General features: G+C 36.5%; 1 protein-coding gene across 3 annotated transcripts in view; it reads right to left on the bottom strand.

The window, feature by feature from the left end:
• The window catches only part of CFTR (CF transmembrane conductance regulator), a 167171-nt gene that overhangs the window by 33560 nt on the left and 120679 nt on the right, over nucleotides 1–12932 (bottom strand). For all 3 annotated transcript variants that reach the window (XM_070264278.1, NM_001110510.1, XM_070264277.1), the window contains 1 exon segment: nucleotides 628–879. In XM_070264278.1, the coding sequence (XP_070120379.1) occupies nucleotides 628–879 (252 nt within the window).

The following is a 12932-nucleotide window of genomic DNA, read 5'->3' as shown; positions in this document are numbered from 1 at the left end:
CATAAGGAACACTTCAAAATAATGCATGGTTATTTTTGCTTATTAAATAATAAAATTATTGCTTATTAAATAATTTTTGTAAATTTATTTACAAAATTTACTAAAGGTTAAATAAGTTATACATTATTAGGAAAAATTAAACAATCCATACCTTGAGGAAAATGCCAACTAAACGAGCAAACCAAAAAAGCTAAGAAAAAAAGTACCACTTGTTTGACAGAGTGTCTATTAGGTAAAATTTAAGAAGACATTAGATGAAGTCAGCAAGAAAATATTTGTCTTACCTGAAATGGAAGATAGTTTTAAGATGCAAAATCTAAAACATGTTATAATTTTGGTTTAGTTAATGGCTTCCTTAGTTAGTAACCTAGCAAGCAATTAGATATTTTGCAAGTAGAATCACATTTAAAATTGACATATTATATAGATTCAGGACTCTGCAAAGAAAAGCTTCACAGGAAAACATAATGATTTCATACAATAATAACTTGAAATATGTGTATTCAGTATTAGTCCCGTCTACACTCATAGCGTTACAAATGGATTCTACTAACACATTGCTCTAGGCTACTAAGATCCACTTAATTGAACACAGATCTAACAAAACAAGCAACATGTAAATCTCACCCTCTGGCCAGGGCTTATTGAGAAGGAAATGTTCTCCAATATGGCATTCCCACCATCTGTATATTTTGCTGTGAGGTCTTTGACGGTCATTTGGCCCCCTGAGGGCCAGATGTCATCTTTCTTTACATATTGATTCTCAATAATCATAACTTTTGAGAGCTGGCCATCCTTAGATGGTTTGACTGACTTGGTAGGTTTACTGTCTTCTGTTGGCATGTCAATAAACTTAAAGACTCGGCTCACAGATCGCATCTGAAATGAAAAGAACAATATTTTATTTTTGTTTGTTTAAGAGCTGCAGGCAATGTCATAATTAGTTGGATGTTTCCTAAAACATAACTTGTAAGATGTGACGCTAGCTAGTCATCATTTGGTTATTTGTCAGAAGGTTTTTCAATGAACTAAGAGGAAATAATTGGATATAATTAAAAGCTGAACCAAAGAAAATTAACTAGGATTTATAATAAATGGGCTCTGTATAGACCTGTTTGTTTTTCTGATCACTTAATTCTCAGACATGAAAGCCACACATAAATAGCCAAACTATACTCAAGAGAATAGATGATGTCAAGGGGAAAATTTTTTCTACTATGAGCAGCACTGTACAATGTTGTACAACTGGTATATTGTAATAAAATGTTCCACACCTCAAACCGCTATGGAAGATTCTTGCCTTTCTCTTGAACTGCCTTAATAACTATCTACAATTCTATGTATCAGGTAGGTGGTAAGTGGACTCTTGATGCTCAGTAAATTTTGAATAACTTCACAATAATCTACAAATAAATTTGTCATTGGCTTATATCTGTAGTTAAATAATTTTAATAATATAATAATTCATAATTTTCCAATAATTTAATAATTTTAATCTAAATTACTTAAAAATCAATTTCCACTGCTGAGCAGAATGTGACTGCGTATAAGGGGTGTATTTGAAATTAAATATGCAACTGCTTTATAAACCTATTCATATAACATTTAATAAAGTATATCTTTAATGTACACAGAAATAAAAGTGCTCAACTATTTCTTAAAGGTGTTTAGTTAAATTGTTTAACAAGAATATATTTCTCCGAATAATTATGATTTATTAGAACTTGGAATATGATTTTAAAAATAGCCTGGCATATAATAGACACCCAATAAATATTTGAAAAATTAATAAATGAATAAAGGATTGAATATGTGAATGATTAAATATATATGAATAGATAAATGAGTAAGAAGAAGAGTTGAAGACTTTGAATTCATTCAATTTCTATTTTTGAAAGATATCATCCTTGATCCTGTGGCTCAGGCCTTCCCAGGTGTTAATAGCCTACTGGACAGAAACATACTGCTTTTTTTGTCTTAAAAGTAATTGTTGATTCTGGCTTCATTCAGTCAAGAATTTAACCTTCTCCTTTTCAAGGTTAATTTATTATCATCTTATTTATAGTTAGGGCTTAGATTATTAGGAATGATTCTTTTTACAGAAAAGAAAAAGGTGGGAAGAAATGTATTTGGAGCATTTACTTCTATTATTTCTATTTTTCATTACCAAAAGGTGAAATGGGAAGACTTCTTCCTCTTTAGTATGATAGATAAATCAGAGTTTAGATACTGATCCTTACTTGAACATTAAAGGGTCCATCTTAGCAAACCTAATTGTATTGCCTGTTTTCACATGCCACTGATCAAGCTTGCTTCTATCTAGTAATTCTGTCCTTCAGTTTCCTTCATCTTGAAGATATCTTTGAATTCTCTTCAATAATTATTCAAGGTTTAAGAAGAGAATCCTTTGAAGCCACCGTTAATGGAAGTAAAAAGCATCCAAATCCACATTCATCATGAATAACTCCATAGGAAGTGAAAGGCACATAATCACTACTGCGCCCACATACGATATTTCAAATTCCAAATTATGGGTGACTTTCAGGGGTGGTTAAATCCTGATTTAGTTATTTTTTATTAACTTTGAATTAAAGTATACTCTTGCATTTCACTGTCGTTAATTTTCATAGAGAGCTGCTAGCGTATACAACGTCTGGAAGATAAATTAGAATTGTAACTACCACTGAGATGGAACTGCTAGAGAAATAGCTCAAATGCATTTAAAATGTCTTATTGTATTTATCCTGCATAAGAATAACATCACTCTCTTGAAATGATTGAAATAAATGTAGAAGTTTAGCTTACCTTTATAAAATAAAGTTGAGGCTGTTTACATTTCTGCAAGTCAATGCTGTGAAGAAAGCTAAACTAGTCTTTGTTAAGTGCTTTAGGGTGTCAAGAAAGACACTATTTAACAAAAACCCTTTGTATATTAATGCTTCCAAACAATCGACAAAACATTTAAGTAGTACTATCTAAACTACTCAAAATTATATGTAGTATTATTAGAAAATAAGGACATTCAAAACCACTATTTTGGCAGCACTGACATGTAGGATGCAATTTTTTTGGTAAGGATTTGAGTCTGAGCACTGCAAACTACATTCTCCATTAGTGAGGCTCACCACTGAGGGCCAATCCAGACCTTCTAATGTTAGATGTGGTAAATGGAACATATCTATCAAACTTGGAAAATGAAATTTTCAACTCATTATCATACAGTCTAGTTGCTTAAAGTGGCCCCAAAACAGGCTATTGTAGTTACCCACAGCATGGTCAAACAGGTCTGACCAAGAACAAGTTTATCTTAACAATGGGCACTCATCCACAGCACATGAGCAGACATTCATTCAATTCAATGGGTTAGAACACTTTCTTTTTTTCTTTTTCTTTTTCTTTTTTTGGGGGTTAGAACATTTTCTGATGCGCAGAAAAGGTGGCTAGTGCAGACACCTGGATTATCTGCCTTAGGTTCAGTTTGCAGCCACTGAAATGCCATTACCAAATAGATGATGTGGTCAGATACTACTATGAGTTACTGACTAATTGGTTGTAGTCTACAATTTGCACATTCTACTTCCACTGCCTCTTGAAGGAGAAGCCACAACAGAACCAGAGCACAGGAAATCAATTCTGGTCTTCAAGTTTCAAAAATGGGTTCTTGGAGTCCAAGATTGATAGTTTGAAAATTTTGAGTCACATGAATATTGGCTTTTAAACTTCAAAAGCCAAAACCTCAAAGACTAACAGAATAGTGTTTATGCAAAAATGGTAGCCATAGACAAATTCATGATGGATGAGAAACAACTCTTCTCCTCACCCCACAGTCTGACTCATGAATGGGCAAAGCAAGACAGTGTAGACACAGGTTTCGCTTATAAAGAGTCTTGCCTTGCAACCTAACCCTGGTTCTATCCTCAAGTAGATGTGGGGAATTTTAGAACACAGGAGGTCTATGCTTCAATTCCAAGGTGAAGCCCAGGAAAGAGGCACACTTGAGAGAAGCTTCCAGTGCCGGGCATCGCATGGGGGCAGTAGAGTAGAAATGGTTGCTGGGCATGTCTAGACACAGACAACTTGACGTAGCTTCAGATTTCCCTGTATTTCCAGACTAGTGCTGAAGGGAAGCCAAATAATTCCAATCTTTGATCCCTCAGGGATGATCAAGGGAGAGCTCACAGGATCAGAAGGACAAAAACTCAACCTACCTGAACTGTACCCCTCTGGTCAGATAAGAACATCACTGCCTTAGAGACAGTGAGCACAGACAAGGGACAACCTGGGGCCAGATGCTCCCTCCCTCCAGTGTCCTGGTATTCTGGAAACTCTACTCAGAACTTAGATTCACTTCTGGTAAGATCTCTGAATTTGCTGAGATTATTTCTTCCACTCAGTGGAACTCATGTTCAAATAGAAAATAAATTTGACTACAGCAAAAACAAAGCTATATTTCTTGTACACTTGATTTCATAACCAAGGATTCATAGCTGTGACGAGGGATGGATCCAGGTTTTGTGGAACCTAAAGCTTAAGTAACTTGGGGAACTCTTCTTAAGAAAAAGAATCAAAATTCCACATATATAATTAAGTAGAGGGCCTTTGAAGGGATTCACGCAAACAAGGGGACCTGCCGGTAACGTTTCATGGGGTTCATGTTAAAACCACTGTGCCTGGGGGCCAGCCCCGTGGCCAAGTGGTTAAGTTTGTGCGCTCTGCTTGGGCGGCCAGGGGTTTCGCCAGTTTGGATCCTGGGTGCGGACACAGCTCTGCTCATCAGGTCATATTGAGGCAGCACCCACATGCCACAGCCAGAGGCACTCAAAACTACAATATACAACTATGTACCGGTGGGAAGACTTTGGGAAGAAGAAAGAAAAGATCGGCAACAGATGTTAGCACAGGCGCCAATCTTTAAAAAAAAAAAATTGAAATTAGTTGTTCTAAATCCTTAAAAAAAAAAAACCCACTGTGCCTCTTTCAATAACTTTATTCAAAGCACTCCTTGTTGTATCCTCCCCATCTAGTGCTAAGCATTGGGCAGTTCCTTAATAAATTTCTGTCAAAATGAATAAATTTATTGTTCTACCTCATATGCACAAAGCAGTGTCTGTGCAGGCAGAAGGACAGTGCTGTGAGCATGTCAGTAGGTGACCCAGGCTGCAATTGTACCTTCCGCTTCTCAGTCTGAAAGTAGACGTTGCTATTTGGATTAGAAGGAAGTTGCAACATACCAAACTATTTTTAGTCACATTTATTTGTTTTCATTGAGTGTTTTAACCTAACTTAATCCTTTCTCTATTTTAGAATGCCCCTTAAACATTTTCAGGTGCTATGAAAAACTGCTGTGCCATTGTCCAGCTGTCTAGATGGAACTGGATGGAACTTCAGACTTGGCAACCATCAGTGTGACTGTAGAGAAGAGCAAACTCCTTAACCTTAAGCTGCTGCTTCCTGCGCACAGAAAAGCATTGCCCAAGTAAGAATGGGGGCCAGCTCTGTCTGGCCCACTGACAGGAACGTCTCATTGTAGCCTTCACCAGCTTAGGTGGGAGCACTTGTCTCAGATTTTGAGAGGTCAATGAAGAGACTCATCCACTGAGACACTGAACATATTTTTTATATGAAGAGGAAAATGATATGATTTGCACAGACTTCTATAAAATTGGAGTTTAGTCAAAACAAGGTGGGGTTTTTGCTTGAGAATAATCAGCTTTAAATTTTTTGCTTCATTATTTAAATTGATTATGATCCAAGTATTCTCCTGAGTCAATCTTTAAAACTGAATCTCCTTATCTTTATAAAAACGTCTAAATTATTAATCTAAGCATCAAGAGAACAGTCTTTTGGGAGTGTGATGGTCTTAACGAAAAGACAGTTCCACGCCCTCATCTCAACCTTACTTTATAAGCGACATGTTTAGTAAAAAAGAAAATGATTCCTGATTTTCCTTTTCAGTTTTTGCTGACAAAAGAGGGTAGAGAAGGCCTAAAGATCTTTTCTCGAGTAACTCAGGAAGCCAGGCTCCTCTCCCTCACAAAACTATTTGCTCTATTTCCTTTTATCCTTTTGATGGTTTAGAAACCAGAGCATCAAAATTATGCATTAACGCCTGAACTACATGTCATAATACCCCAGGAGCCATGATAATGGAAACTATATTTCACAGGACTGAGATCTGACTGGCAACAGTGGGAAGAGATTTCATAACTGGTTGTTACAGGCAGACTGCAAGAAATAAATGTGAAAAGAATCATCTGGAAAACTGACACAATGTGAAAAACACACATTTTACAAGAGAAATTTTCAAAAGGTGAAGTACATAAAAGAGAGATTCAAGTGTCTATATCATAGATCCTTCCTAGTAGACCCAAACTAAATGCTTTTCAGAACCCACTAACACAGACCTGATACCCAAGGCCACGTTAGAGTCATCAGCATAAGCTTTAGGCCATGCACACAGACTTAAGAGATAATGGTTATCATGAAAACAGACTCTGCTCAAAACATATTCTTGGAACTCTGGTCTATCTTTCTGCATCTATTATTTACGCTCCTGGAGCATGTAAAAAGTCAAAGTACCGTATTGCTATAAATTATTAACCGCATAAATGAGTTACTTATAATATACTATAAACTCTAACCCTTTGTAAATTATTATAGCCTGCTATCTACACAAATAGTTTACATGCTGTAACTTGTGACAAATTAGGGCAAATCAATGTCACTTTTCCTGACTGCAAGAAGCAATAGAGAAAGTATTCTTGATATAAGAGAAAGAAAATCCATTACGACTATTGACAAAAGACTTATCCTAAACGAATGCGGAGGTATCAAATATGTTGGGGCCTATTTTCAATAAAAAGCTTTAGTAATCATAGTACTAAGTGTGCCAACAGGCAAAGGAAGACTCTCACATTTATCCTTTTCTGTGAAAGCTCTGACATCACTCATTGAATCTAGTACTCAAACTTGAACTTACACTCTATCTCATGTTACTATTTTTTAAAAGCATATGACAGGCCATCAGCAAGTGCTTGGTGAATGCAATTGGGTCTATGTGGTATCAAAAATTCTTCAAAGGAAATCTCAAGAAGAGGAGTCTAAAACAACAACTCAAAATATTTTCTCAAGGTTTTTACTATTTTAATGAGATTTTCTCTAAGCATCTTAATTATGAAATATTGTAGCTTCCCTAATATACTCTATCATTAAACATCATCCTTTTATGTCTTGTAGAGATTTATATACATCATTGGTTTATATTTAGGACAAAAATGATTTGCTGATGGTCCATGAATTCCAAAGTAAATTCCATCCCACAGACCAGAGGTCAGGAAAACTACTGCTCAATGGCCAGATCCAGCCACACTCATTGGTTTACATTTGCTTTGCCCTACAGAGAGTGCGTTGAATAGTTGCCATAGAGACCCTTGGCCTGCAAAGCTGAAAATAGTTACTATCTGACTGTAGAAAAAGTTTGATGATCTCCTGCCACGACTCAGAAAAAATCAGAGCTAAAATGAATCTTAGAGCTCACTTAATTCAGTGATTTACAAGTCTGGATACAGATTAGAATCACCTGGAATGTTTTAAAAACTATATTCATCATGCCCAGTTACCCTGCTTCCGACCAAGAGAAATGATTTAATTGGTCTGAGAGGACCCTGAGTAATTTGTATTTTTATAAAGATTCCTCAGATGCTGCCAGGTTGAGAACCTCTGACTTAATCCATCCCTTCTTGGTACAAACGAGAAAATCTAAACCCAGGAAGTTAAAGTGACAGGCACAGAGCTCAACAAAATTTCCAACATTCCAGCAGTCTCTTAGGGTTCTCATAAGTCTCTCCTACTAATACAAGACTTAAGACCATCTTAATGCCACTTTCTTTCTCTCTCTCTTTATGGCTTCTAGTAACACACTAGTTCAGAGTTCTTTGATTAGCTCTGACAACTGCAGTGATGAATAACATAATCATTGGACTTTAGCATTTAGGGAGAGTGGCAGATATGAGTGATTCCTGTGAGCATCTGGAATAATGCCTGCATACATGCCAATCAAGAGTTGAAATACCTTTCATATGGAAAGAGTTCAGAAGAAAGAGAATGTTAGAGCTGACAGGAATGCTAAAAAATTTCTAATCAAACTGTTTCATTTTACAAACAAGAAAAGTGAAGCCTTCAAGGGGGCTGTGACTTGCCCAAGGGCACACAACTTCTTGGTGGTAAGGCCAGAGTAGAACACAGAATGGAAAGCCCCTCTGCGGGATGGAAAGAGAAAGGTGGGATGGAAAGAAGACTTGCGGCAGAGGTCATGAGTGGAAACTACACCGCAAAGACTCATGGGAACAGGAAAACAAAGAAAGACATGATCAAGAGACCATTAAAAGGGGGCAAAAAAAGAAAAAATCAGAGAAATGAATCCTCCCTTCAGATTCTCATGGCAGAAACTACTTTCAATACAAAAGAATGAGGCATCCGGAGCAATGAAGAAAAGCCAGGTTCCCCTTTCCTCCTGCCATCAGGTTTCTTGTTGGTCATTGTATAAGCAGTCATTTGATCTTTACTGGAACTCAAAATAAACATGAGCAATAAAAGGACAAAGGAGAAACAGAGGGAGTTTCTATTGACAGAAAACTCTTCTCAGATTGCATCAATCTTGTAAGAACTTTCTGGACCCTCATTAACTGGAATGTAAATGTGAGCCCTGCAGATGCACAGTCTTCCCTGCTCATCCTAGTGGCTCCCTTCCCTCTGTGTTATTAGGTACACACAGTACAACACGGAGGGTTCATCTGCTGCTGCAGTTGGAAAATTAAGGAAGCAGGTAACAGCCACATGCTCAGATCTTTTAGCTGTGCTCACTCTGTGGTAGATAGCCCTGAAAAGATATGAATTGTCTACCGCCTCATTCTAGCAATGAGACTATGAGTGTGGGCAATTTATCAGTCACCAGACGGCTCGATGTCGCTAAGTCTGAACCATCACCTTTGCACTCTTTAGCTCTTATTTATTTATTTAATCTTCATTCATTTGTGGAGGCAGATCTAGCTATGCATTGCCTATTTAAGATAAATAATGCTTATGTAGTTAAGAACAGGAGAAAGAGAAGCTTTATGGTACTAAAAATGGCAGGCATCTTGCAAATCCAAAAATAATCGGTACACAGCTTTGTTAACTAAGAATGCAAAAAATTTAAGATAATAGCTTTAGTAATAACAACTATAAACCATATCATACTTGAGATATGGAGTTGAAAGGAATTAACACTTCTCTTTTCATCCCATCTACAGAATGGTATGATATACCATTGAAATGAACAGAGAGACATATATACAATTCATGTTAAAATGAAGAGTGACTTAGAAATAACAGTTTTTAAAACATTGTGATATCAATTGAAATAATTGGAAATCCCCTAACATGTGGGTTTCTAGTGGGAATTACTAAACTAGACTCTGATAATTTTACTATTTTTTAAATTTCTGGGGTGATTCACAACCTGTTAAACTATATTGTTCACAAAGTGACAGTGTTCAGATGAATTTTTCTCCAACCTGCTATATAAAGCTAGACAAATTAGTAGGTAGAATAGAAGCTCTGTTCTCTTTGAATGGCCCCTTAATATCCCACGTGTATTTTGAGGAGACTCTGGATGAGAACTTACGCCCTAAAATACCAAGTCTACTGGAAGACATTCTATCGCTGTGTTTTATGAACACAAGGAGGAGTCAAGCTGGTAGTTGGATATATGTTTAGAAAGCAGGGGAGTGGTCTAGACTAGAGACAGGAATGTGTGATTCATTGAGAGAAGGTTTTGAAAGCATGGAGTTTAACAACAGGTAAAGAGAATGTAGACAGAAGAGGGCTGGAATATAGCTGATGTTTAGAGATCTGCAAGAAGAGGAGCCAACAAAGAGGACTAAGGGGGAATCAGAAAGACGGCAGGAAAACCAGGTAGGAATAGCATCATGGAATTGAGAGAAGAAGGCATCATAAGAAGAAAGGATGTACCCATGGCATAAATACTGCTGAGAGGCTGAGGGAGACAGGGACATTGGCTCTGGCAAGATATTGGTCATGCATCATGGAAGTGACGGAAATGAAATGAAGTAGGTTGTGGAAAGAATGGAGAGGAGGAAACTGAGACAGGCACTCTTTCAAGAAGTTTTCTATAAATAAGTCAGAGAAATAGGGTGTTAGCTGGAGACCACGGGAAAGTAGTTTTCCTAGGAAGAAAGATCCCACAAAATGGGGTTAATTGCGTATTCCAGGCCTTTAAATAGAAGCAAAGACACAGAAAGAAGGTGAAGCATATGAGTAGAGTTACAGTAGGGTGGTGCAACTGGTGCAGGGAAATGGGGGAATTCTTTCTGGTCGCATGTGTTTTTTTCTACAAAGTATGTAGCAAGGTCATTGGCTGAGAGTGAAGGGGGTGGCATTATTGGAGCACCTGCGAAGAGACAAGAAGGTGGGAAAGGACTATCTTAGAGAATAAAAAATTTATTAGAAAATGTAATAAAAGAATTGTTGGCCACTTTGAGGACCGATATTTGAGATGTGAGTCAGTCATAAATACATAGTGACTTGAGGTAGCAATGAGGAAGTGTTATCATCCAAATATTACCTTTACTGGTTGAAAGCTAATGAAAGCTAGGCACCTGGGTGTAAGCAATGGATGAGCGGTAAAAGAAAAGTCATTGCCATTTTTATAACTTCATAGTTCTGTTAATGTTTGACTCTGTGTAAAATTAGGCCAGATGGGTAAATGAAATATTCTTTCTAAGTCTAAAGACTTTTTTTCTCTGAGTAGCTCTGCACTGAAAAGCTAAAAGTGTGTGCAAACAAAACACTCTCTTATTTTAAATTCAGATCTAAATTCAGTTAACAAATCAGCAAAGTAAAATAAGAATTCATTGAGTTTTTACTCCAGAGGTCACAAGAACCTTTCTTGTTAACATCATATAAATGTGATGGGCATAGCTATCTTCCCTCTTGCTCTCAACACATGCCAGGTGAAAATAAAAACATTACTGTATAACTTTAGCAATTACATGGGTGAAAGCAGTATGATGGGAATTAATAACTAGATAAATGCCCACAAAGGCCCAGGAAAGACCACTTATGCTATTTGGCAGGGAAATGAAAACTAACATGATCACTTTGATAGTCAAACAAAAGAACACGACTTTTTAAAATGAGATCAAATGCAAATATTGATACTTTTCATACAATGTATTACAACATAATAGTTCTTTGCAAGGATCTTTTTATATCAAAAGATGAAAGACACAATGTCAAAGCACAGGTCACAAAGCCCAGGATACCCATGTGAAAAACTAGAGAAGTAAAAATACCTTAAAGAAACTTTAATGGGACTAGAGATACAGAATAGAAATGTACCAAACAAAGATTTTGACATCGGTGTGTAGACGCTGTTACATAAACAGGAAATTAATATGTCAAAGAGAAAAGAATCATGCATATACAAGGTAAAGAGATGTTTTTAGATAAAAAAGAGATGAAGCACGTGAGGATTTTAATTGTAAAGTCAAAGTTGTAGAAAGTTTGAACCAAGAATTAAATAAATGCAAGCACAATATTTATTCACTATTCTCCTGCTATTTTCTGACACAAACATTTTTAAATAAGTACATACATTTATCAGACTCAACCCCAAGAGCTAAGTGAGGAGATGAACGGAGTCACTAAGGGAAGCTGGTCAAACTCAAAAAATAATGTTAAAGGAAAAGAGAGAATATATTAAACTACTATAAATCATGTTAAGGTTAAATTACATTTCAATAAATTATTAAAACACTTTGATTAAATAAAATATTAAGACTTATGGGCAAGAAGAAGGCATTAAAGTTTTGGTTTTGCCCTAGAGATATTTTTTATAATGATATGTGTTCCGACAAAAATTGGTTATACAAATTTCACAGCTGAATGAAAGTGTGCACTTTGAGAACATGTGAACTGTCTCAGAAAGTGGGAAAAGAATTTAAGCAAAAAGTGTAATAAGAGTGTGGTACAGTCTTTTCAACTTGGGCTTCTAGACTCCCCACAAATCCAGTAAAGGGTGACTGATTTTAAATACAGTACTCCAGATAGACTAACAGAAATTGATGATGATGCTATCCAGTCCAACTAGACAGTCTGATTGAAAATTACGTACTTGTTTTTTTAAATAAAAGTGGGAAATCTGCCTTGCTTCCTTTTATCTCTCACTCTTGCTGCCATGGGATTTGTGCCCTGACACAGTGTTAGCTCACATACGTTACTGCAGGTTCTGCATTCTAGGAAACCAAGACAAGAGAAACAACAAAACCAAAATGTGGTCTTTGTACACACCAATGAGGCACACAAACGCGAGGCAATATTGGTCAAGCAAAAAGAGAGGAGACGATGATAAACACTCTAGGAATGAGAAAGGAGCTATCACTAAAGACTGGAAATTTTAAAAATAAGTAAAAACATTATGAAAAACGTAATGCTGATAAGTTTGAAAACCCAAGATAGGGAAAGAGTTCTTAAACAAGATACCAAAAACACAAAACATAAAGGAAAAGATTAATAAATTTAACTCCATTAAACTTAAAACTTCTTTTCCTCAAAGACACTACAAGCCCGGCCACTGACTGGAGGATCATGTTTGAAATGTGTAGAACTCACAATTGATCCATAACTTACAAACTCCTACAAATCAATTAAGAAAAAAACCCCAGTGTACTTGAAAAACGGGCAATCAACATGAAGAAGCAATTAACAGAAGAGGAAACCAAAATGGCCAAAACATATGTATTAAGCTGCCCCATCTCCTTACTAATGACTTCCCATCCATCAGATTGCCAAAATTAAAATGTCTGAAGCCAGCCCTGATGGCCCAGTGGTTAAAGTTTGGCATGCTCCACTCCAGCGGCCCAGGTTCAGTT

This window comes from Equus caballus, chromosome 4 (genome assembly GCF_041296265.1).
Source record: "Equus caballus isolate H_3958 breed thoroughbred chromosome 4, TB-T2T, whole genome shotgun sequence".
NCBI classification, from domain to species: Eukaryota; Metazoa; Chordata; class Mammalia; order Perissodactyla; family Equidae; genus Equus; species Equus caballus.
The sequence above is the reverse complement of the archived record's forward strand: the minus strand, read 5'-3'. Positions and strand labels throughout refer to the sequence as shown.